The 25026-nt window shown below is 45.2% G+C and overlaps 1 protein-coding gene across 5 annotated transcripts in view; it reads right to left on the minus strand.

Moving 5' to 3' along the window:
• ydjc (YdjC chitooligosaccharide deacetylase homolog) overlaps positions 1–21507 on the minus strand; it is a 70551-nt gene extending 49044 nt beyond the window's left edge. For 2 of the 5 annotated variants that reach the window (XM_080208652.1, XM_080208656.1), the window contains exons 1-2: positions 21252–21507; positions 502–680 (exon numbers count right to left, since the gene is read on the minus strand). In XM_080208652.1, the coding sequence (XP_080064778.1) occupies positions 502–665 (164 nt within the window). In that variant the 5' untranslated portion in view covers positions 666–680; positions 21252–21507. Of the gene's footprint in view, positions 1–501; positions 681–1893; positions 1999–20929; positions 21098–21251 lie in introns of those variants that run through there. The other 3 variants (XM_080208653.1, XM_080208655.1, XM_080208654.1) reach the window with 3 other exon arrangements.
• Positions 21508–25026: the final 3519 nt, after the last annotated feature.

Raw genomic sequence — 25026 nt, forward strand, 5'->3', positions numbered from 1 at the left:
CACGTACCAACTGACTCAAGAACAGCTTCTTCCCTGCTGCCATCAGACTTTTGAATGGATCTACCTCGTATTAAAAATGAACTTTCCCTACACCCAAATTATGACTGTAACACTACATTCTGCACTCCCTCCTTTCCTTCTCCGTGAATGGTATGCTTTGTCTGTATAGCATGCACGAGACAATACTTTTCACTGTATGTTAATACATATGAATAATAAATCAGATAGGCTGCTTTGTTTACTGCTATAAAAAAAGTAAACATTTTAAAAATACTTTATTGTAAAGCTCGTTGGGACTTCCTGAATCTGTGAAACCTGCTACACAAAGCCAACCCTTCTGCTTGCTTTTTTGGGGCTTTCACCAATTTCCACCCTGCTATTCTTTCTTTTAAAAGATTAGTTTGCTTCAACTTGAATGAATCATAAGGCATATTTAATTGAGTTAAAAGTAATTTTAATTTTTAAAAAAAATCAGAGAAAGTATTGAAAAGGTGAACCCACCTCGTGGCCGAAATGGCAGCCTCTTTGGCTGCTGTCCCGTTTACCAACAACGACGCGTTGGAAATTGCTCTTGCTTTGAAGCATTCCATAATACCCCGATTCCTCCGCAAACAGTACCCAAAATCATCGCCAGTCACTATTAACCTCACTCTCGGCTGCGGCATTCTCAAGCGTCAGGGCTATAGAGAGAAGGAGGAGCAGAAAGCAAAGTGTAAGTGTTAACACAAGGTCGTATTGTAGTCACCACACTGTCCATTAAATGCTAACGAGGGACTATCATGTGTTTTTTTGCTGCAATACAGATAAATAGCAATTCTACCTGCAGGTGCAACAGATTTTGACCAGTCATAAAATAAATACTTGGGCATAAGAACCTTACCTTATTCCCTTTTTTTTAGTATTTAAAGTAATATATAGACAAGGATTTTAATCAGGGGAATTAACGCAACTGGGCTCAATTCCCAGCTTGTGCCACCAGACCAGGATCGTGCTAACTGCAACGGCGCATTTATATTACCTGCTCAAAAATTATCACTCTGGAACAAACTTCTGTGTTGTTTAAAAAAAAGACTTGTAATTTAGAATGAATAGACTATCCTCATCTCTTGCCATAATCTAATGGTAATAACCTTTGAGCCTAAATTCGTCATTAAATTAACACACATGAACAGATAATGATGGCCACTTAAAAGCAATGGAACACCGTGTGTTTTTTTACCAATTGCAAATTGAGCTGGGTTTTGTTGGGTGCTGTGCTGACAGCATTTCTGTAGGTCTTAGCTTCAGGGGAAGGAACAAGACTGGATAAATTGTTCCTGCAGAAGAGGTGACACAGACTCCATGGAGAGAACAACCTCTTCTTAGCTGTAATCATTCTACGATTCCAATTTTTTTTTATTAGTGTCACAAGTACGTTTACATCTCCTTTTCTCAGGAAGGATGTTCTTGCTCTTGAGAGAGTGCAGCGAATGTTTATCAGGCTGATTCCAGGGATGGCAGGACTGATGTATGAGGAGAGATTGACGAGGAGCGTTTTCACTAGAGTTCAGACGAATGAGGGGGGATCTCAGAGACTTATAAAATTCTAACATGACTAGACAGGGTAGATGCAGGAAGGATTATCCCAATAGTGGGAGAGTCCAGAAGCAGGGGTCACAGTCCGAGGATTGAGGGTGGACCATTTAAAATGGAGGTCAGGAGACATTTCTTCAACCAAAAAGAGTAGTGAGCCTGTGGAATTCATTACCACAGGAAGCAGTCTATGCCAAAACATTGAATGTATGCAAAAGGCAGCTAGATATAGCATTTGGGGGGAATGGGATCAAAGGTTATGGGGAGAAGAATGAGAGGGGATCTGATTGAAGTCTAAGGAAGGAAATCTGCCGTTCTTACCTGGTCTGGCCTAAATGTGACTCCAGAACCACAGCAATGTGGTTGACTCTCAACTGCCCTTGTCAACTAGGGATGGGCAATAAATGCCAGCCAGCCAGCGATGTCCTTGTCCCATAAATGAATTAAAAAAATATATAAAATATTCAATGAGATTGATAAAGTAAAAGTAAATGTTAACCAAATGTTCCCCCTTCAGTAGGTCATAGTTGTAGAATAAAAGGGAGGAGGTTCAAGATAAAGATAAGAAGTAGCTACATCTCACAGAGGATTGTGAATCTATGGAACTCACTGCCCCAGAGTGCAGCAGATACAGAATCAACGGATTCAAGAGATAGATAGATAAATATTTAACTAAAAATGGGATAAAGGGCTGTGGGGAAAAGGCAGGGAAGTGGAGTTAGGGTGAGATGGAGATCAGCCATGATCATATAGAATGGCGGAAAAGGCTCAAAGGGCTGAACTGCCCATCTCGCTCCTAGTTCCTATGTTGCTCACTCATTTCAACATTCAACGTTCTTAACTTCCAGAACTGAGCACTCTTTCAGAATGAATATTAATTTAGGAACAATGGTCCACTATACTACTAACTAATCATTCACATCACAGCTCCAGGAGAGAGGTTGGAGAAACTTAGTTTGTTCTTACTGGAACGACAGAGATCGAGGAGCGACCAGATAGAAGTCTACAAGATGAGGGGCATGGACAGAGTGGATAGTCAGAAGCTTTCTCCCCAAGGTGGAAGAGTCAATTACAAGGAGGCATAGGTGCAAGGCACGAGGGGCAAGGTTTAAAGGCGATGTATGAGGCAAGTTTTCTTTTTTTTTTTACACAGAGGGTGGTGGGTACCTGGAGCTCACTGCCAGGGGGAGGTAGTGGAAGCAGATACGATAGTGACTTTTAAGGGGCATCTTGAAAAATACATGAATAGGATGGGAATAGAAGGATATCGTCCACAGAAGGGTAGGAGTTTTTACTCCAGTAAGGCAGCATGGTCAGTGCAGGCTTGGAGGGCCGAAGGCCCTGTTTCTGTGCTGTAATTTTCTTTGTCTTTATAAATATATAATCTGGAGAATGATAGTGTATTACCGGCAATATCAAGAATCTAATTCTGGATCTAGTTTCTGAGCAACAATGGGTTGCAACACTAACATCATTTAAATAATACAATGGCCTCCAGCAGTTCTGAGCAACACTGGTCCAACTAGTTTATCCTCTCAAAAGTTTAAGTCACACACGAACAGATAAATTCAAAGCCACTCAACCCCTCAAGTCTACTCTACCATTCAAGAAGATCATTGCTGATTTGATTGCATCTTCAACTTCACACAGATAGAGAGTCAATATTTTTTCCCCTAAAGGTAGGGGAGTCTAAAACGAGAGGTCGTAGGTTTAAAGCAAGAGGGCAGAGACACAAGAGTCCAGAGGCGCAATTTTTTCACTCAGAGGATGGAGTGTGTCTGGAACAAGCTGCCAGATGCAATAGTAGAGGCAGGTATAATTTTGTCCTTTAAAAATAGCATTTAGACAGCTACATGGGCATAGAGGGATATGGGCCAAACACAGGCAATTGAGACTAGCTTAGTGGTAAGGACTGGACAGCATGGACAAGTTGGGCCGAAGGGCCTGTTTCCATGCTGTAAACCTCTATGACTCTATTCCTGTCTACCCTCAATACCCCTTTTTAAAATCAAGAATTTAACTAATTAGAATCATAGAATCCCTACAGTGCAGAAAGAGGCCATTGAGCCCTCACTGACAACAATCCCATCCAGGTGCTATCCCCATCACCCCACTATTTGCCCTACTAATTTCCCTGGAAACGAAGGGACAATCAACCTGACCTGCACATCTTCTGCCTTACAAAATATTCAAAGACTCTGCTTCCACTGCCTTTTGAGATGGGGCATCCCAGAGACTCACGACCCTCAGAGAGAAACAATTTCTCCTGGTCTCCGTCTTAAATAAGGGACCTTTTATTCTTAAGCCGTGAGCCCTAGCTCTAGATTCTCCGACAGGAGGAAACATCCCTTCCACATCCACCCCGTCAACACCCTTCTGAAATCTTTGCGATTCTATCAAATCACCTCTTACTCTAAACTCTAACCTAATTCTCCAAACTTTCCTCAGAAGGTAGCTCACCCATTCTGGTTAATTGTTTAGTAAACTTTTTAGACTGAATACTGCTCTCCTTTCCCAACAGGAATGCAATCATTTTTTTTTTAAAAAGACATCCTTCCATTTCACAATGCATTCGCCTTATTGTCAAGAAAATTACATTGACATTTCTTGGATCCTAACTTCTCACAAACATTTCAAAGCAAAATTTCCTATGGAGTTACAGCCTCAGAACTTAATCCTTCAAATTCCAGAATCAGTCAGAAGGCCCTCCTCTGGGCTCAGTCCGATACAGGTGCTGCTTAGAAAGACCGGAAGAAACTATATATATCACTTTCATTGGTAAATCATATCACAAGCTTCGTTTCTCAATATTTTGTTTGCTCCGTTGTAACTATGCTATGCTACATGTGTCAACAGGTGTGGCTCAGTGGGTAACACTCTCATTAAGTCAGAGGGGTTTATAATTAAATCCTATTCTCAAGCTGACACTTCCAGTGCCAGTACTACGTGAATGGTGCAGTGTGACAGATGTCCTCTTTTGAATGGGATGATAAATTGCGATCCCACCCACACACACATATGAAAATCCCATGGCAACGTGGTTAGCGCTGCTGCCTCACAGTGCCAGGGACCCAGGATCACTTCCAGTCTCGGTTCACTGCCTGTGGAACAAGGAACAGAGAAATTCACACCGCAAGAACAGGTTCTTTGGCTCTCTGAGCCTGCACCGACCGTGCTGCCTGTCAGAACTAAAACCCATTATCCTTCCAGGGACCATATCCCTCTATTCCCAACTTATCCATGTATTAGTCAAGACGGCCCTTAAAAGTCACTATCGTATCTGTTTCCACTGCTTCCCCCGGCAGCGAGTTCCAGGCACCCACCATTCTCTGTAAAAAAGCTTGCCTTGTACTTCTCTTTTAAACCTATGCCCCCTAGTAATTGACTCTTCCATCCTGGGAAAAAAACTTCTGACCACTGCACTTTCTGCCCTGCAGCAAGGTGGCACAGTGGTTAGCACTGCTGCTTCACAGCGCCAGGGACCTGGGTTTGATTCCCACCTTGGGTCACTGTCTGTGCGGAGTTAGCACATTCTCCCAGTGTCTGCGTGTGTTTCCTCTGGGTGTTTGGGTCCCTCCCATGGTCCAAAGATGTGCGGGTTAGGTTGATTGACCATGCCAAATTCACCCTATTGTCAGGAGGATTAGCAGGTTAAATGAAGGTTACGAGACAGGCCTGGGTGGGATTGTGGTCGGAACAGACTTGATGGGCCAAATGGCCTCCTTCTGTACTGTAGGGATTCTATGAATGCATTAAAGGCAGGAGAATGATCACCCAGGCCCTGGCCAATATTTTACCCTCAAATTATCACAAAAGCAAATTATCTCTTTGTGGGAGCTTGTCATGTAAAGATTATTGACGGGCCAAAAGATATGGGAATTTAAAAACAAAAATCACCCTTTGCTGGTTTCTAAGAGTAATTAGAATTTGAGAAAACAAAACTAGCACATCTAAGATGATTAAACCTTTTACGTAAATATGGAGAGAGAGTAAACACAGTGAATCACCAGTAATTGACTCTTGCACCCTGGGGAAAAAGTTTCTAATTATTGCACTTTCTGCCCTGCAGCAGAGGGTGACATTGGTTTAAGATTTTAAGTTGATTTATTAGTGTCACAAGTAGGTTTACATTAACACTGCAATGAAGTTACTCTGAAAATCCTCTAGTTGCCACACTCCGGCGCTTGTTCGGGTACACTGAGGGGAGAATTTAGCATGGCCAATGCACCTAACCAGCACATCTTTCAGATTGTGGGAGGAAACCCATGCAGACATGGAGAGAACGTGCAGATTCTTCACAGACAGTCACCCACTCCGGGTCCTTGGTGTGGTGACACAGCAGTGCTAACCGCTGAATAGACCATAAGTGAATTACGTTTAGAACACAGGCTGTGACTGGTGGCGATTTAACCCGAGGACCACCACAGCCCAGGTGAGGATGAAGGTGGGGCCTTCATGAATAACCTCAGCTGGTACGGGAACTGAACCCACACTGTTGACGTCGCTCTGTATCACTAACCAACGTCCAGCCAACTGAGCTAAACTGACCCTCACACTTCAAGTCGTACCCTATTGGCTGTAAGGTATGTGGGGTGTGTGAAATCTAACAGTACTGTAGGTATATTATGCTTAATATTTAATACTACCAATTGTGTTAATTTTCAAAGGGATTATATTCAATTATAGGCAGCGTTTAATCGTGTTAACACTGTTTTGTAACCAAGGGTCTTTGTGATAATTAGTTTGATGTATTTTAAGCTGCTTGTGTCCGCATAACAAAATCAGAACAAAGCCCTGGTTTGTGAAGTTACAAATGCTAAAATATGATTACAAATCTCTTTAACCCTCGATCTTAATGGTTTTAATCAACAAATTACGTGGACTTTGCTTGAGACATACTTTTGTGATGCCATATTTATTAGCGTCACACATCGATTTACATTAACACTGCAATGAAGTTACCGCGGAAATTCCCTAGTCGCCACACTCCGGCACCTGTTTGGCTACACAGAGGGCGAATTCAGCACGGCCAATCCAGCTAACCAGCACGTCTTTCAGACTGTTGGAGGAAAACCAGAGCACCCGGAGGAAACCCAACGCAGACACAGGGAGAAAGGGCAAACTCCGCACAGACAGTGACCCAAGCCAGGAATCGAACCAGGGTCCCTCACGCTGTCAGGCAGCAGTGCTAACCATTGTGCCACCATGCCACCCTAGGGCTAACTTAATAACATCAATGAAAACATTACATCCTCGTTGGAAATGCCAAGACTAATTTGACTATATCAGTTACAAATTATATCGCAGCAGAGGGGCCCAGGCACTGGAAACTGTCTAAACGAAGCAAGTCAAAAACCCTCATTACAGCAGAGAACGAGACCATCGCAAGAGGACAGCCTCAGCAACACAAAACTACAAGCAAGAGAAGACCACATGACAAATCCTATTATGCTCTGTTGTCCACAGGCTAATCAGACTATAAAGTTTTGATTTGATTTGTCACATTAGTTTACAATGAAAAGTATTGTTTCCCTCACTATACAAAGCATACTGCACACAGAGAAGGAGAGGATGCAAAATCTAGAGTTGCAGTCTTTTTTTTAAAGTTTTAAAAGTCTACTTGTGTCACAAATAGTCTTACATTAACACCACAATTAAGTTACTATGAAAATTCTGTTGTTGCCACACTCCGGCGTCTGTTCGAGTACACCAATGGAGAATTCAGCATGGCCAATGCACCTAATCAGCATGCCTTTCAGTCGGTGGGAGAAAACCAGAGCGCCTGAAGGAAACCCACGCAGACATGGGGAGAATGTGCAGAATCCATACAGTGACCCAAGCCAGGAATTGAACCCGGGTCCTTGGCACTGTGAGGGTGTAATGTTAGCCACTGTGCCGCCCTAGCTAGGATGTAGAAAAAGACAAGGCAGGTCTGTCCAAAAGTCTGATGGCAGCAAGAAGAAACTACTCTCGAGTCAGTTTGTACATGACCTCGGACTTTTTTTTAATCTCTTTCCTGACGGAAGAATTTGGAAGAGAGAATGTACGAGGTGTGTGGAGTCCTTGATTATGCTGGCTGCTTTTCTAAGGCAGCAGGAAGTGTAGACAGTCAGTGGATGGGAGGCTGGGGTGCTTGCTGAACTGGGCTTTGTTCACGATTCTTGCTGTCTTGGACAGAACAGGAGCCATACCAAAGCTGTGATACAACCAGAAAGCATGCTTTCTATGGCGCATCTGTAAAAGTTGCAGACATGCTGAATTTCCTTAGCCAAGCTGGAAACTACTGCCTGGTTTGTTACATGTTAACAGTTAATAAATTCTGCTAAACTAAACTAGAGTATCTCTCCATCTCCTTCATTGACTTATCCACAAAACCTGCCTGAGATGCACGATTTGACGACCTGGGGAGGACAAGACAAAGGCAGAGAATATTTTGGCCTCGTAACTAAAGATCTCGGTGTCATCACTTTGGTCAGCATTCACGTTAGGAAGGGCAACCTTGAGGAGGAGCAGAGAGTCAGTGCAGTGATTGAAGCTGCTTCATTAAACTCAGGAATGATAGTGTGGTAAATGATGTGGCAACAGCCTACAGCAGGGGGATGGCAGATAAGTCACCTGATTGTATGATGGAGGAGCTATCAATAAGATGCAAGCGTATACCCCTCCAAGAAGTAGCTACATTCATAAAGAAACTTCTAGTCTATGGAGCATATTATTATACTCAAAGACATGACATCTTCACCAGAGATTAGGAGATTGATGATATTAAAAAAAAAGAGTATTTGATGCAAGAGGCTCAGAGTTTAGACCTCCGATTTAGTAACCGGCTGCCTCACAGCAAAGGACAGAAAGCTTCACAAAAAAAAGGAATAAATGAACTTATCCAGGGAGATCTCAATGAGAAGCAAAAGGTAGAAAAGGCTGAGAAAGATCATGAAGCTTAAAAAAAACACCTGGTTAATCATATCCCTGAGACATATCAGAAAGAAGATAATGAGAGAGAGAAAGGTTCTCATTTATTTATGTATGACTCCTTTCCATGCAATTTGTGTGAGAACCATATGTTAGTTTTACTGTTCTGTCCACGTAAGTAAAAAATCGTTGTGGTCCTTTCCTGTATGTTGTTTAAATGTTTGCTTTCTAATTAGTATTATTGGTGGATATCGCAAGTGACAGTAAGTAGTATCACAACACCAGGTTACAGTCCAACAGGTTTATTTGGTAGCAGGGGCTTTTGGAGCCATGCTCCTTCATCAGGTGAGACAGGTGTTGAGAGACTTCTTACTGTGCCCACTCCAATCCAACGCTGGCATCTCAACAAGAGACAAGGTGTTAGAAGTCCTCTGAGTGCATGCACGTACACATGTAGGTGTGTTCATTTTTGACATGCAAGGGCAAATGGGAATCTATTTATCGCATTTTAAAGAAGTAAAGCATTTTGGATTGAGACACGAGCTGTAGAATGTGTTGCCCGTGACTCTTTGGATTAAGAATGTCGAAGGGTTTTGTGTAACTATAGGAATTTACTTAGTCTTTCCTTATACTAGTCATTTTGTAAAACGCCAGAAAGAACATAAAAAGCCAAAGTGTTTCGTGATTAGTTACTAAGTGTTGGTTTGAATGAAATTGAGAGTATTAAGGTTAACTAATCTGTTGGGTTGTGAATCACACAAAGTTGGTTTGCAGGTGCAGCAGGTAATTAAGAAGGCAAATGGAATTTTGTCCTTCATTGCTAGAGGGATGGAGTTTAAAAATAGCAAGGTTATTTGCATCTGTATGAGGTGCTGGCAAGGCCACACCTGGAGTACTGTGTACAGTTTTGGTCTCCTTACTTGAGAATGGATCTACTGGCACTGGAGAGGGTGCAGAGGAGATTCACTAGGTTGATTCTGTAGTTGAGGGGGTTGGCTTATGAGGAAAAACTGAGTAGACTTTACTTACTGGAATTCAGAAGAAAGGGCAGGGGGGGGGTGCAGGGAAAGCTCTCACAAAAACATATATAATTATGAGATAGGAAGGCCATTGAAACCAGAACTAGGGGGCATAGCCTCAAAATACGAGAAAGCAGACATAGGACTGAGTTGAAGAGGAACTTCTTCACACAAAGGGTTGTGAATCTGTGGAATTCCCTGCCTAGTGAAGCAGTTGAGGCTCCCTCATTGAATGTTTTGAAGGACAGATAAATATTTGAACAGTAAAGGAATTAAGGGTTGCGGTGAGCAGGCGATTAAGTGGAGTTGAGTCCACGAAACGATCAACCGTGATCTTATTGAATGGCAGAGCAGACTTGAGGGGCCTGATGACCTACTCCTGCTCCTAGCTCTTGTGAAACGTAAATTTCGGTAGTAACATTTTGATTATTAATGTGGGAATTTTCAAGTGTATTTATTAGTGCCACAAATAGGCTTACATTAACACTGCAATGAAGTTACTGTGAAAATCCCCCAATCACCACACACTGCTGCCTGTTCGGGTACATTGAGGGAGAACTGAGCATGGCCAATTTACCTAACCCAGCATGTCTCTTGGATTGTGGGACGAAACCCACGCAAACTTGGGGAGAATGTGCAAACTCCAGACAAGTGCTAAAGGCCAGAATCAAACCAGAAGCTTCTGTACAGGTTCACACAAACGTGTATGACACAGTGGTTAACACTGCTGCCTCATAGCGCCAGGGACCCAGATTCGATTCCCAGCTGTACGGAGTTTGCACGTTCTCCCCTTGGGTTTCTTCTGGGTGCTCCGGTTTCCTCCCACAGTCTGAAATGCATGCTGGTTAGATGCATTCACCAAGTTAAATCCTCCCTCAGTGTACCCGAACAGGCGTTGGAGCGTGGCGACTAGGGGACTTTCACAGTAACTTCACTGCAGTGTTAACGTAAGCCTACTTGTGACACTAGTAAAGGAATAAACTTTACTTCAGTCTCCACATTATTACGGGAGAGCTGCAGGAATGTGTGTGATGTGTCACAGTAGGACACATATGGAGATGACAGACAGGAATGTTTGTGTTAATGCTGCAAGTGCGTGACAGCAACAATTAATATTTAAGCAGCACACAGTCAGTACACATATAACCGCCCAATACTGTGAAAAGGGTTCCACGTAACTCCTGTTCAAATTTAGTTTAAGCAGTGAGGTTGCATTTCCCTTGACGTTTCCGAGTACCGAAACGATGATGCAATAACCCAACAGTAATTAAAGAAAGTAAATGAGTCACCTGCAGATTTGCAAAACTGTTCAGTCTAATTGCGTTGTATAATGTTTTCCAGATAAAGATTCTACTTCTTCTCAAAGTCCACGCTAGCCAAACATTTAAGTGATATAATTACACACCAAGTCTATGTATGTCACGGAAACAGTGAGGGCAGTTCCGAGTCCACACCCTCCATCCGTGGGAATGCCGGATTTCCGAATTCCGATCTTCCCAGCCCCTCACCAATGGAGTAGTGTGAAATAAACCGCGGGGCCGCATAAAATTCATCTTAATACATCAGCAAGCACTCTCTCTGGGACGTCTCCCCCCTCACTGGATATTCAATGGACACTGACTCAGAATCCCTACTGCGCAGAAAGAGGCCATTCGGCCCATCAAGCCTGCACCAACAACAACAACCCCACCCAGGCCCTACCCCACATATTTATCCTATTAATCCCCCTAACACTAAAGGAGCAATTTAGCTTGGCCAATCAACCTAACCCGTGGACCGTGGGAGGAAACCAGAAGATCCGGAGGAAACCCACGCTGACACGGGGAGAATGTGCAGACTCCACACAGACAGTGACCCAAGGCCAGAATTGAATCCATCTCAGGGAGCAGGGTCACTCTCAGGCCTCACCTTCCCTTCACAGTTGGGTGCACCTTGCTTTAAAAAAAAAGGGTGTGAAGGCTGGTAAGCGGGCAACACTTCCCCTATCCTCCTTCCCGGGTTCCTGTCCATATCGTAGCTGGGGGGAATGCCCTTCCTTAGTGAGGGCTGGCAAGAGGGTGGGAGGGACATAGCATTGCCAGTCTCACATAGTTCAGGGATGAGGTGCTGGGTGAGTATGGTGGTTCCCCTAAGCTTCGTAGGTAGGGACAGACAGGGTGGAAACTCAATGGCTGAAAACAAAAGGCATTTATTGACGAACATTCAAAACAAGTTGATGACATATCTACACTGGGGCCTGTGTTCACTGTGCCCACAAAGTATCTGTGGTTTCTCAATCTTCATCACCCTTACATTACTTCTAGGTGTCTCCCCAGGATCCACAGCTGAAGTTGAGACAGCATGCTCATGTCCACACCATGCTTCCAGAGGTGACCTTAGCAGGTACTCACGGTGGGGGAAAGCCCACCTGCTTTGCCCACGGCCTTCAGGAAGGCTATCTGCCATTCCTACATGGTCTGGCCTACATGGAACTCCAGATCTGCAGCTCTTGATTCTTAAATGCCCTTCAGTTCAAGAAAAAAAGTGTCTCACCACCACCCGTGGAACGTGCAAATTCCACACAGTCACTCAAGGCCAGAATTGAACCCAGATCCCTGGCACTGTGAAGTAGCACTGCTAACCACTGTGTGCCACCCCTATCAATCAGCCATAGTTCATTAATATTAACAGCCGCGACGTGCAGTGTCTATTTGTGTGCATCCTCCAGGTGAACCCACCATGGCTATTAAAACAAACCAGAAACTTGAATTGAATAGCACCATGCAGTATCAGTAAATTTGGCAAGGAAAATAAGAACATAAGAAATAGGAGTCGTCGTAGGCCATCTAGCCCTTCGAGCCTGCCCCGCCATTCAATAAGGTCATGGCTGATCTGAAGTAGCTCAGTTCCACTTTCCCGCCTTCTCCCCATAACCCTTAATCCCCTTGCCTATCAAAAATCTATCTACCCGTGACTTAAATATATTTAGCGAGGCAGCCTCCACCACTTCAACGGGCAGAGAATTCCAGAGATTCACCACCCTTTGAGTGAAGAAGTTCCTCCTCAACTCCATTCTAAACTGCCCCCCCTTTGAGGCTGTGCCCTCTAGCCCTACTGTCCTTTCTGAGCGGGAAGAGCTTCTCCACCTCTATCCTATCCATCCCATTCATCATCTTATATGTCTCAATGAGATCTCCCCTCATTCTTCTAAACTCTAACGAGTACAAGCCTAGTTTATTCAGCCTCTCCTCATAGCCCAACCCCCTCAACTCTGGTATCAGCCTAGTGAACCTCCTCTGCACTCCCTCCAAGGCCAAAATATCCTTGTGTAAGTGCGGCGACCAAAACTGCACACAGTACTCCAGCTCGTTCTGAGATACAAGATCTCGTTAGTTATTTATAACACTGTGCAGAAGATAACATTGATTTTGGTGATTGTCTTATTAATCTGTTCTGTAGAGTGTACTTCATGACAACAACATAAGAACATAAGAAATAGGAGCAGGAGTAGGCCATCTAGCCCTTCGAGCCTGCCCCGCCATTCAATAAGATCATGGCTGATCTGTCGTGGCTCAGTTCCACTTTCCCGCCCTCTCCCCATAACCCTTAATCCCCTCTCTTATCAAGAACCCATCAACCCGCTTCTTAAAAATATTTAGCGAGGCAGCCTCCACCACTTCAACGGGCAGAGAATTCCAGAGATTCACCACCCTTTGAGTGAAGAAGTTCCTCCTCAACTCCGTTCTAAACCGCCTCCCCTTTATCTTGAGGCTGTGCCCCCTAGTCCTACTGTCTTTTTTGAGCAGGAAGAGTCTCTCCACCTCTATCCTATCCATCCCATTCATCATCTTATACGTCTCAATGAGATCTCCCCTCATTCTTCTAAACTCTAACGAGTACAAGCCTAGTTTATTCAGCCTCTCCTCATAGCTCAATCCCCTCAACTCCGGTATCAGCCTAGTAAACCTCCTCTGCACTCCCTCCAGGGCCAAAATATCCTTGCGCAGGTGCGGCGCCCAAAACTGCACACAGTACTCCAGCTGCGGCCTCACCAATGCCCTATACAGCTGCAGCAAGACCTCCCTACTTTTATATTCAAATCTGGGGGGAAAGATTTCACGCTTAGAACCCAGACTACAAGGAAGCCACACAGGTTTTGGTTTTTACATTCTGACTATCTGTTCTGCATTGAAAAGAAAGATAATCTCCATGCAGCAGGTCGCAGTGTTTCTGGGGTCATGGAACAGAAAGAGGGGAGGCAGGGAAGAGGGGAGAGAGAGGACAGCCCCAGTCACTTTCTGCTACCTAAGCTTCCTCCCCAGACAAACCCATTCATCTCATTCAGTATCACAAGATATGAAGTACCAGCTCTCAGACAGTGCCTTATACTGCAAATGTAGATGATAACCAGGTCCTGTGGCCTTGCTCAGGCTTCCTTAATGATGGATACTGACTCCGCACCCTCCCACTTCCATTTTTTTTCTTTATTCTCCTTGGTCTCTGGAAGACGTTATCCCAAATCATTCAGTGCAGCTAAAAGACTTCTACATGGTGGCCAGTGGGAACGGGGAGAATAATTGCTCCAGCTCCTTCAACTCGCAGGTTCCCTCTCTCCTACCTTTGCTGCTCCTCCTGCCATAGATGCGGTCCCTGGAGGACTGGCAAAGATAGAGACAGCAAGAAGTCTCACAACACCAGGTTTATTTGGAATCACGAGCTTTCAGAGCGCTGCTCCTTCATCAGGTGAGTGATTTCGGAACAGCGCTCCAAAAGCTCGTCATTCCAAATAAACCTGTTGGACTTTAACCCAATGTTGTGAGACTTCTTACTGTGCCCACCCCAATCCAACGCCGGCATCTCCACATCAAAAATAGAGAGAGAGGGAACCTGCAATTGGAGGAGCTGGAGCAAATGACTAACTTGAGCACTTATCTTCTTGTCTCATCGGGTTCCCCAATAGGTCCCAAGGAAAGAAAGCAGTACAACCACACTTGTAGATCTGTTTTTTAAAAGATTCATTTGTGGGACACGGGTATTGCTGGGTGCTCACCATTTATTATTCCTCATCCCTAGTTGCCCAAGATATGGAGATGCTGGTGTTGAACTGGGGTGGGCACAGTAAGAAGAGTAAGAAGTCTGACAACACCAGGTTTAAGTCCAACCAATTTATTTGGTAGTAAACGCACAAGCTTTCGAGGTTCCCCTTTTCGTCAGGTGAATAAAGAGTTCTGGCCTCAGGCAGAGCATATAAAGCACAGGCAGTTTACAGATTACTGATTAGAATGCAAATCTTTAGACCTAACCTGCTATTCAAGTCTTAAAGTGGCTAACAATGTGTGTGGAAGGAGCACTGATCACAGGTTAAAGAGATGTGTATTATCTCCAGACAGCACAGTAAGTGAGGTTTTGCAAACCCAGGCAAGTCACGGGGGTTGCAGATCATGCGACATGAACCCAAGATCCCGGTTGAGACCGTCCTCATGTGTGCTGATCTTGGCTATCAGTCAGACTTCTTACTGTGTTTACCCCAGTCCAACGCCGGCATCTCCACATCATGACAGTAAGACGACTCAGGTGAGCGCCCAAGGACAATTGGGAGTCAACCACATCACTATAGCTCTGGAGTCACATGTAGGCCAGACCAGATAAGGATAGCAGACGTCCTTCCCTAAAGGGCATTAGTGAACTAGATGGGTTATTCCAACAATGGTTTCGTGGTCATCAGTAGATTCTTAATTCTAGACATCTTTTAATGAATTCAAATCCCATCACGTGCCATGGTGGGATTCAAACCCAGGTCCCTGGAACATAGAACATTACAGCACAAACAGGCCCTTCGGCCCACGAGTTGCGCCGGTCACATCAACACCTACCAACCTACAGACCTATCTATAACCCTCAATCTCATTAAACCCCATATACTCATCAAGACCCCAGCGAGTTCGCCTCCACCACCACTGACGGCAGCCGATTCCATTCACTCACCACCCTCTGCGTGAAAAACTTACCCCTGACATCACTTCTGAACTTCCCTCCTTGCACCTTAAATCTGTGTCCTCTCGTAGCAACCATTTCAACCCGGGGAAATAGCCTCTGAGAGTCCACCCTATCTATTCCTCTCAACATTTTGTAAACTTCTATCAGGTCGCCTCTCAACCTTCGTCTCTCCAGGGAAAAAGAGTCCCAGCTCCCTCAACCTAACTTCATAAGGCATGCCTCCCAGTCCAGGCAACATCCTTGTAAATCTCCTCTGTACCCTCTCAATAGCTTCTACATCTTTCCTATAGTGAGGCGACCAGAACTGCGCACAATACTCTAAATGAGGCCGGACAAGGGTCTTATAAAGTTGCAGCATTACCTCCCGACTCCTAAACTCATGAGCTGAGTTTCCAGATTAATAATCTAGTGATAATACCACAAGGCCATCGCCTTCCCTGAGTGCATTCACTGTAATTTGTTCACACATCCACAGCTTCTTGAACTGGTGATGGAAACATCGTTCCTTTGAAGCAAACAGTTTCAAGGAAGGGAAGAACAAGAAGCAGCAGGGGGTGAAATTAAAACACAAAATGCACAAGGTCTGGAAGTAGAATTGACATTTCTTGTTGAATATGACTCTTCTTCAGCACTCCACAGCTCTGAAGAATCATCATCCTTTCTGGTTCTATCACAGCTTGATATGGCTCCTGCTCTGTCCAAGGCCACAAGGAACTACAGACAGTTGTTAACGTAATCGGTCCATGGCAAAGCAGGCTCAAAGGGCTGAGAGCGACACCTTTTGAGTGTAACTATTTCATTACCAGCAGAACTCATTTTGGAAGATTGGTGCATGCCAACGTTACTCATTTTACCCTCTCAGAAAAGAGAGAACAACTTTGAAAGCTACAAGAGAAAACGACCAACATTCACAATAATGATGCAGTTACAGAATTACCAAGTTTATAGTTGGAATAATTCTGCATTCAGGATGCCACGGATGGTACGTGACAACCAGCACAAGGATGTGTTGGGAACCAATGTCTTATGAAGTCGCTGTGCACAAAGGCCAAATGGTGAGGAATAACTGGGGGACAATTCAGATCCATTCCAGCTCCTAAGCCACCATACAGTTCAACTATGTCAAAATCATAAAATCCATACAGTGCAGAAGGAGGCCATTCAGACCATCAAGTCTGCACTGGCCACAATCCCAGCCAGGCCCCATCCCCTAACCCCATGCACTTACCCTAGCTAGATCCCCTGACACTAAGGGGAAATTTAGCATGGCCAATCCATTTAACCCACACATCTTTGGACTGTGTGAGGAAACCAGAGTACCCGGAAGAAACCCATGCAGACATAGGGAGAACGTACAGACTCCACACAGACAGTGACCCAAGTCAGGAATTGAACCCGGGTTCCTGGCGCTGTGAGGCAGCAGTGCTAACCATTATGCCACAGAAGACTAGATCCCAAATGCAACCAGAAACACAATCAAAAATGGCTTTCGCACAGATCACTCTGAAGGCAAGCAGAGGTGATGGCCTAATGGTATTACTGCTAGACTATGAATCCAGAAATTCAGCTAGTGTTTAGGGGACCCAGGTTCAAATTGCACCAGGGCAGATGGTGGAATCTGAATTCAATGAAAAAGATTTGGAATTAACAATCTACTGATGATCATGAAACCATTGTTGATTGTCAGAAAAACACATCTGGTTCACCAATGTCCTTTAGGGAAGGAAATCTGCCGTCCTTACCTGGTCTGGCCTACATGTGACTCCAGAGTCACAGCAATGTGGTTGACTCTCAAGCCCTCGGGCACCTAGGGATGGGCAATAAATGCCTGCCAGCCAGTGATGCCCATGTCCCACAAATGAATTAAAAAGCTCTTCAGACAACGTTACAATTACAAGACCTCATTACAAGATGCAGCAGGTGATCAAGGCTGCGAATGGAATGTTGGCCTTTATAGTGAGGGGTTTAGAATATAAAAGCAGGGAGGCCTTGCTGCAACTGTACAGGGCACTGGTGAGGCCGCAACTGGAGTACTGTGTGCAGTTTTGGTCCCCGTATTTGCAAAAGGATGTACTGGCCTTGGAGGGAGTGCAGAGAAGGTTCACTAGGCTGATACCGGAGATGAGGGGGTTAGCTTATGAGGGGAGATTAAATAGACTGGGCCTGTACTTGTTGGAGCTTAGAAGGCCGAGGGGGGATCTTATAGAGACTTACAAGATAACGAAGGGGCTAGATAGGGTAGAGGTAGAGAGATTCTTTCGGCTTAGAAAGGAAAACAGAACTAGAGGGCACAGCCTCAAAATAAGGGGGGGGCGGGGTGCAGTTTGGAACAGAGTTGAGGAGGAACTTCTTCACTCAAAGGGTGGTGAATCTCTGGAATTCTCTGCCCATTGAAGTGGTGGAGGCTACCTCGTTGTATATATTTAAGTCACGGGTAGATATATTTCTGATAGACAGGGGAATTAAGGGTTATGGGGAGCAGGCGGGAAAGTGGAACTGATTCACTTCAGATCAGCCATGATATTATTAAATGGCGGGGCAGGCTCGAAGGGCTAGATGGCCTACTCCTGCTCCTATTTCTTATGTTCTTATCTCGGTATACCAACAGATTACCTTTAAGCTTTAGGCCCAAGGATTCACTCATTCTATACACTTACATAATGCTAACTAAACATTACAAGAACTGTAAATAGTTACATATCTTTGGAAGGGTGGTTATTCTTTAAAAAGGGTGTTGCTGTAATATGCCTTTAAGGGATTGCAGCATGACATCACCAGGGGGTAAAATCCATGGAATCCAGTATCAGTTTTCATTTTCGTAGAATCCCTACAGTGCAGAAGGTGGCCATTTGGCCCATCGAGCCTGCACCACCAACAATCCCACCCAAGCCCTATCCTGGTAACCCCACGTATTTACCCTGCTAATCCCCCGACACTCAGGGGCAATTTAGCATGGCCAATCCATATCTTTGGAATGCGTAAGGAAACCAGAGCACCCGGAGGAAACCCACGCAGACACAAGGAGAATGTGCACACTTCACATAGACAGTCACCCAAGGCTGGAATTGAACTCGGGTCCCTGGCGCTGTGAGGGAGCAGTGCTAACCACCATGCCACCCAAACATGTCTGCAAACAAAATACATATCTTGCCACTGGTGTCTTCAAGCTTTACACCCATGCCTATCCTAATAAACGAAACTACATTGCGTTTTCCCAATCATTATGAATGGTTGGTGTCTTTCCATCATTATTAAAATCATGACAAATAACAACAGGACACGTGAAAAATGGAAGTCGCCAAAGTCCCAGAGGCTGCTCTCCCTGTTTTCTGAGAGAGAACAGACTGGTGAAGATTTAACCTGAGGATCACCACACCTTAGGCAAGGAGCAAGGTTGAGAAAGCAGAGCCTTGGCTGATTAATCTGCATATATATTAATTTATAACTTGTATTTATAAATATATATTATAACATATATATTGATTTAGCAATGCATTGAATTAAACACAAACAGCACCCTGAAGGTAATAAGAACCAATCACACGATACACAGGGTGGCACAGTGGTTAGCACTGCTGTCTCACAGTGTCAGGGACCTGGGTTCGATTCCAGCCTTGGTGACTGTCCGTGCAGAGTCTGCAAGTTCACCTGTTTGGGCTTCCTCCCAGTGCTCAGGTTTCCTCCCACAGTCCAAAGGTGTGCGAGTTAGGTGGACTGGCCATGCTAAATTGTCCCTTAGTGTCAGGGAGATTATGGGGATAGGGCTTTGATTGGACAGTTGGTGGTGGATTGGCAATGCTAAATTGCTCCCTGTTGCAGGATTTTCCAACTGCGCTTGCCCCAAATTCCTGCCCGAGGTCAATGAACCTTTGCATGGTTCCCCCCCCCACCCCCCCCACTGCCCCGCCCACTACAATTCCCATGGCAAGTCGGGACGACAAAATCTCTCCCCCCACCCTCAGTGTCTCAAGATGTGTAGGTTAGGGGGAAATTATGGAGTAAATATGCAGGGTTATGGGGGGTGTGGCGGCCTGGGTAAGATGTGCTGTTCAAGAGTCAGTGCAAACTCAATGGGCCAAATGGCCTCCTTCTACACTGTAGGGATTCCATGAATCGCAGCAACTTGGAGGTAATAAGATTCAATCACAAGATACACATTCTAATACTGAACATAATCAGTGTGATAAAGTGCGTGTTTCATTCTTAGTCAACATCAGCAAAGCGTAATTATATTTCCAAGAGCTGGGAGGCACGGTTGGGGGATGGGGGAATGGCACATTAGGCTATATATGCACCTCAACTCCCGTGTCCCCCACTAGCATCCTAATTTATTCTCTGTACCAAAAGCACTGCTTCCTTTCCCACTCCCTAAACTCATTAACTGCATGATTCAGAAAAAATATATTTTACTATATACAAAAAATTGTTCATGTATGTGTTTTCTTTTGCTGATTGTGTCAGCGTTAACAACAGATAGGGAAATGTAAAAGGCTGTAATGGGTATTAAGGTGAATCTTTGCCACACACCTGCACCGAATTGGAGGGAGTAAACTCTTCCTCTTGTAGAACAAAATGTCAATGTCTGTAATAATTAACAAGTCACCAATGGCATCGCATCCTCATTCAAAATCATGGCTGGCCACCTGTTAATTTTGGGTGTTTTTCTCTTAACCTTCCTCGACACCCTAGCTATGACTATAACAGTACATTCTCTACTCCTTTCCTTCTCTATGAATGGTATGCTTTGTCTGTACAGCACACAAGAGAAAAATAGAATCACAGAATCCCTACGGTGCAGGGAGAAGCCATTCGGCCCATCGAGTCCGCACTGAACACAATCCCACTCGGGCCTTATTCCCATAACCCCACATATTTACCCTGCTAATCCCCCTGCTATTAAGGGGCAATTTGGCATGGCCAATCTACCTAACCCACACATCTTTGGGCAGTGGGAGGAAACCGGAGCACCCGGAAGAAACCCGTGCAGACACGGGGAGAATGTGCAAACTCCACACAGACTGACCTGAGGCTGGAATTGAACCCGCGTCCCTGGAGCTGCGAGGCAGCAGTGCTAAACACTTTCCCTGTATACTAATACATGTGATAATTTAAAAAAATCTTTTTTTTAGAAAAAAGGGGCATTCTTTCCATTTGTCCCTGAAGAGGAATTCGAGCTTGTGCTATTAAAAGATCCAGACACAAAAATAGCCACGTCGCTTTCCTGGGAATATTTATTTTTCCATTCGCACTAAACGGGGTTGCCTTTTGGAAACAACAGGGAAAGGACAGAAGTGGACAAGGAACTGATTTAGTACTGGAGAGAAGTTTTGACCCGTTGTTAGCCGCAAGCTGGACACACAGCCAGCACTGAGAGTTACTCGGTTCACCTCTAAAGGAGAAATCGTTGTAACATTTTCATTGCAAAGTAACATTTTTTAAAAATGTGTTACCTGTCCGGTCCAAAACGCTGGTCTCGATCACTCTGAAAGGCACTGAGGGAGGGGGGTGAGTAAGGGGGGAGAGAAAGGAAGAAGAAATCTCATTTACATCGGCCAAGAAAGCGGGAACCCTTTGCCTGGTTCCTTCTTGCCAGTTAGAGTCCGGGAGGATGTTACGTCCTTTATAAAAAGGGAGATATCAGAGCTAACACGTATTCAACCACATCCGCGTCTGGGAGCCACTTTCAGATCAAATTCCTCTCCGCGAATCCCATCAACCACATTCCCAGCTCCCCTCCCTTCCTAAGGGCAGCCGCTGCCCAACTTTACTCACCGACTTGTCAATTTCAGCACTTCCGCATCCTCTGGGCAGCGAAAGCGGGGAGCACACAGAGAGTCACCCCTCTTGTCTGAGCATCGCTGCGAAGCCACCAGCGCTGTGTCCCTCTCAGCTCTCTTACCCATGGCTCACATCCTTCCTAACAGGGACACTGCAATCCTGCCCCAGGCTTCCTGCATCAGTATGCAGCTTCAGGGTCTGCGCTGCTATCCATCCAACTAGAATTGGCCAAGAAGAAAAACATTAAGGACCCCGGGAATTTTTTTTTATTCGGACGCAATTTGCGTCAAAGCGTTTTTTTTTCCGGTTTAAACCACGCGGGAGTAGATCTGGCCACTCCCCCCAAATCACAATAATTCATGTAAGAGATTTTTTTTATTGCTGCTCTTTCCAGTAGGATTTTCAAACTGAGTTTGTTTCCCCCACCCCGCCTTTATCTTTTTTGCACCCTAAGTTAATTTAATTTCTTTTGGGAAAGAAAAGAGTTCCCCTTTCATTTTGTGATGTACATGTACCTAGTGCACATTATAAAGATAAGAAAATTACACATACAAGGCTGGAAAAGTTCAGATTGCTCGGCAGCATTTGTGTTTTAAAGTTTATTTTATTGTTGTCACAAGTAGGCTTACATTAACACAGCAAAGTTACTGTGAAATTCCCTTAGTCGCCACACTCCAGTACCTATTCAGGTATACACTGAAGGAGAATTCAGCAGGGTTAATGCACCTAACCTTTGGACTGTAGGAGGAAACGGGACCACCAGGAGGAAACCCATGCAGAGATGGGGAGTACATGCAAACTACATAGATAGTGTCCCAAGCTGGGAATCAAACCCAGGTCTCTGGCGCTGTGAGGCACTGCTGTGCCACTGTGGAGAGACGTACAGGAGTTAACGGATGGGATTTTCCGCATAGCCCATCATGTTTTGCAGCAGTGGGAGGCAGCCCGCCATTGGCTGTGGCGGGACCGTCCAGTCCCGCCACTGTCCAGGGGATTTCCTGTTGAATGCACCCGTCACTGGTGTGAAACACGCATGAATGCTGGTTAGGGGTGCGGTGGCACCGTGGTTTGCACTGCTGCCTTGCAGCGCCAGGGACCTGGGTTCAGTTCCCAGCTTGGGTTACTGTCTGTGCAGAGACTCCACGTTCTCCCCATGTCTCCGTGGGTTTCCTCCAGGTACTCCGGTTTCCTCCTACAGTCCGAAAGGCGTTCAGGTTAGGTGGATTGGCTATGCTCAATTCACCCTCTGTGCACCCAAACAGGCGCTGGAGTGTGGTACCCAGGGGATTTTCACAGTAACTTCATTACAGTGTTAATGTAAACCTACTTGCAACACTAGTGAATAAACTATTAAAACAGCAGATTGCCAAAATCATGTCCGGCTTTCCAATTTTGGTGCACACCAAACCCATTTGAAAAACGTTGACATGCGCAAGGTGGACCTCAGTTTGCTCGAGACTTCGAGCAGAGGGCAACATACAAAGGTTATACCTTCTAACTGCCCCACTCCTGTTACACTGAACACCACTGTGGTGGGGCTGGTGGGTCCGTGCCCTCCAGCTCCGTGGCAGGTTGGTTTTTATGGACAACAATGTGCTGCAGGACGCACGGACCCTCCACTCCAATAATCCCAAGTTTTACTGGGGATGGAGCATGAGGTGAAGTTGAGGGCTGCAAAAATCAAGGGGGGGGGGTCATTGTGTAAGATAGGAGGGTGGAGGAAGGACAGGGTGGCACAGTGGTAAGCAGATATGAAGGTGATGAACAATGCGACATAGAGGAGGGAGGTGGAATCCTGTCAAGGTTACATGATTGTCACAAGTAGCAATACGTTAACACTGCAATGAAGTCACTGTGAAAATCCCCTAGTCGCCACACTCCAGCGCCTGTTCGGGTACACTGATGGAGAATTTAGCATGGCCCACGCATCGAACCAGCGCATCTTTCAGACTGTGGGAGGAAACAGAAGCACCCAGAGGAAACCCACACAGACATGGGGAGAATGTGCAGATTCCTCCCACACAGTGACCCAAGCGGGAATCAAACCCAGGGACCTGGCTCTGTAAGGTCAAAGGGCAATCATATGGTTTGGTTAAAGGGGATGCACAAAGACTCCAGATGAGGTGGGCAGAGGTCCATGTGGGCGTGGGTGGCCCAGTGATGGGCTCAGTGTGGGAATGGGGGGGCGGGGTTGAATCGAGGGACAGATATATTCTTGTGGCTGCTAGACTTTTGCCTATGTGTTTTGGACATCCTGTGAGATCTTGAGAGGACAGGTGGGCTGGAGAAAGTGATACGAGCGTGCTGCACTGTTGTTCACACATGCCTCCCAGATGCTCAAACTCATTAGCTGCTGGCATGCCAGTGATTCAGAGGGGAAGTCACCTGGGCATAATTAATAAGCTTTCAAATGCAGAATCTGGCACTGCATCCTGCCACTCTGGCCAGCAGGAAAGGTGCCACCAGAACTGCCCACCACTACACTCAGAAATGGAGAATTCCACCCAGGGTCTTTATAGTTATAGATTATTGCTTAATTATTGTACATCCAAGGGTGTGTGGGTTAGATAGATTGGCTGTGTTAAATCGCCCTTTCGTGTCAGGGGGTCTAGCTATGGTAAATGCATGGGGTTATGGAGATAGGGCCTGGGTGGGATTGTGGTCAGTGAAAAATTGATGGGCTGAATGGCCTCCCTGTAGGGATTCTATGGATTCTAGCAAAATGCCTGGAGGCAAATTCAGCAATCTTTCACTCCCAGAATGAAGCCTCACTGCTCGGTGATGTGGATTAGCCTTAGAACTGTAACATTCTCAGGATAGATTCTCCAGGCAACATACCTGTCAATCAAGGTTCCTAATTCCCAACATTAGAAGACTGAATTTACCATCATTTAATCTTCCCAGTTTCTCACCAACAGTCTTTAGGGCGTTTGCCTTTGCTGGACTGCAGTTCCACAGGTATATCTCTAACATGTCTCCAAACTATCCTCCCATCCATTGACTCTATCTACATTTCCCATTGCCTCAGCAAAGCAGTCAGCATAATTAAGAACCTCCATGTACCCCGGACACTCTCTCTTCCACCTTCTTCCATCGGGAAAAAGGTGCAAAAATCTGAGGTCACGTACCAACCTACTCAAGAACAGCTTCTTCCCTGCTGCCATCAGACTTTTGGGTGGACCTACCTTGCATCTTTCTCTACACCCTAGCTATGACTGTAACACTACATTCTCCACTCTCTTGTTTCCTTCTCTATGAACGGTATGCTTTGTCTGTATAGCATGCAAGAAACAATACTTTTCACTGTATGTTAATACACGAGACAATAATAAATCAAATTAAATGAAATGAACATGACATTCTGCACAATGAATTTAACCACAGGTGAGTACAACCCTCTGCTCACCTGGCACCTACCATTGTTCACCTCCCAAAGAACATGTGGAATAGCAATCTGAAGTGCTATGTTTTGCTGATTAATTTTTCTCCTCCTTAGACTGGGGGCATTGCTATCAACTAGTAATCTCTCACCACTCGTTACCAATCCTCTCATATGTTGACCCCTCCCTCTGTTTGACCAGATACAGCAGCACGTGGCAAAATAATTTGTATCAGCGGCAAGATGGACCTCTCCTCCACAGAGACCTCTGAGACCCCCAACTTACCACATGGCTTTGTGAAACCCTCTCTGGGCGTGAATGGAACATTCTGCATCCCCATTAACACTGCTGAAACCTGGAGGAAAGCCTAGACAGGAAGCATCACGCCA

The sequence above is a fragment of the Carcharhinus amblyrhynchos genome, chromosome 20 (assembly GCF_965287045.1).
Source record: "Carcharhinus amblyrhynchos chromosome 20, sCarAmb.v2.hapA, whole genome shotgun sequence".
In the NCBI taxonomy this organism is placed as follows: domain Eukaryota; kingdom Metazoa; phylum Chordata; class Chondrichthyes; order Carcharhiniformes; family Carcharhinidae; genus Carcharhinus; species Carcharhinus amblyrhynchos.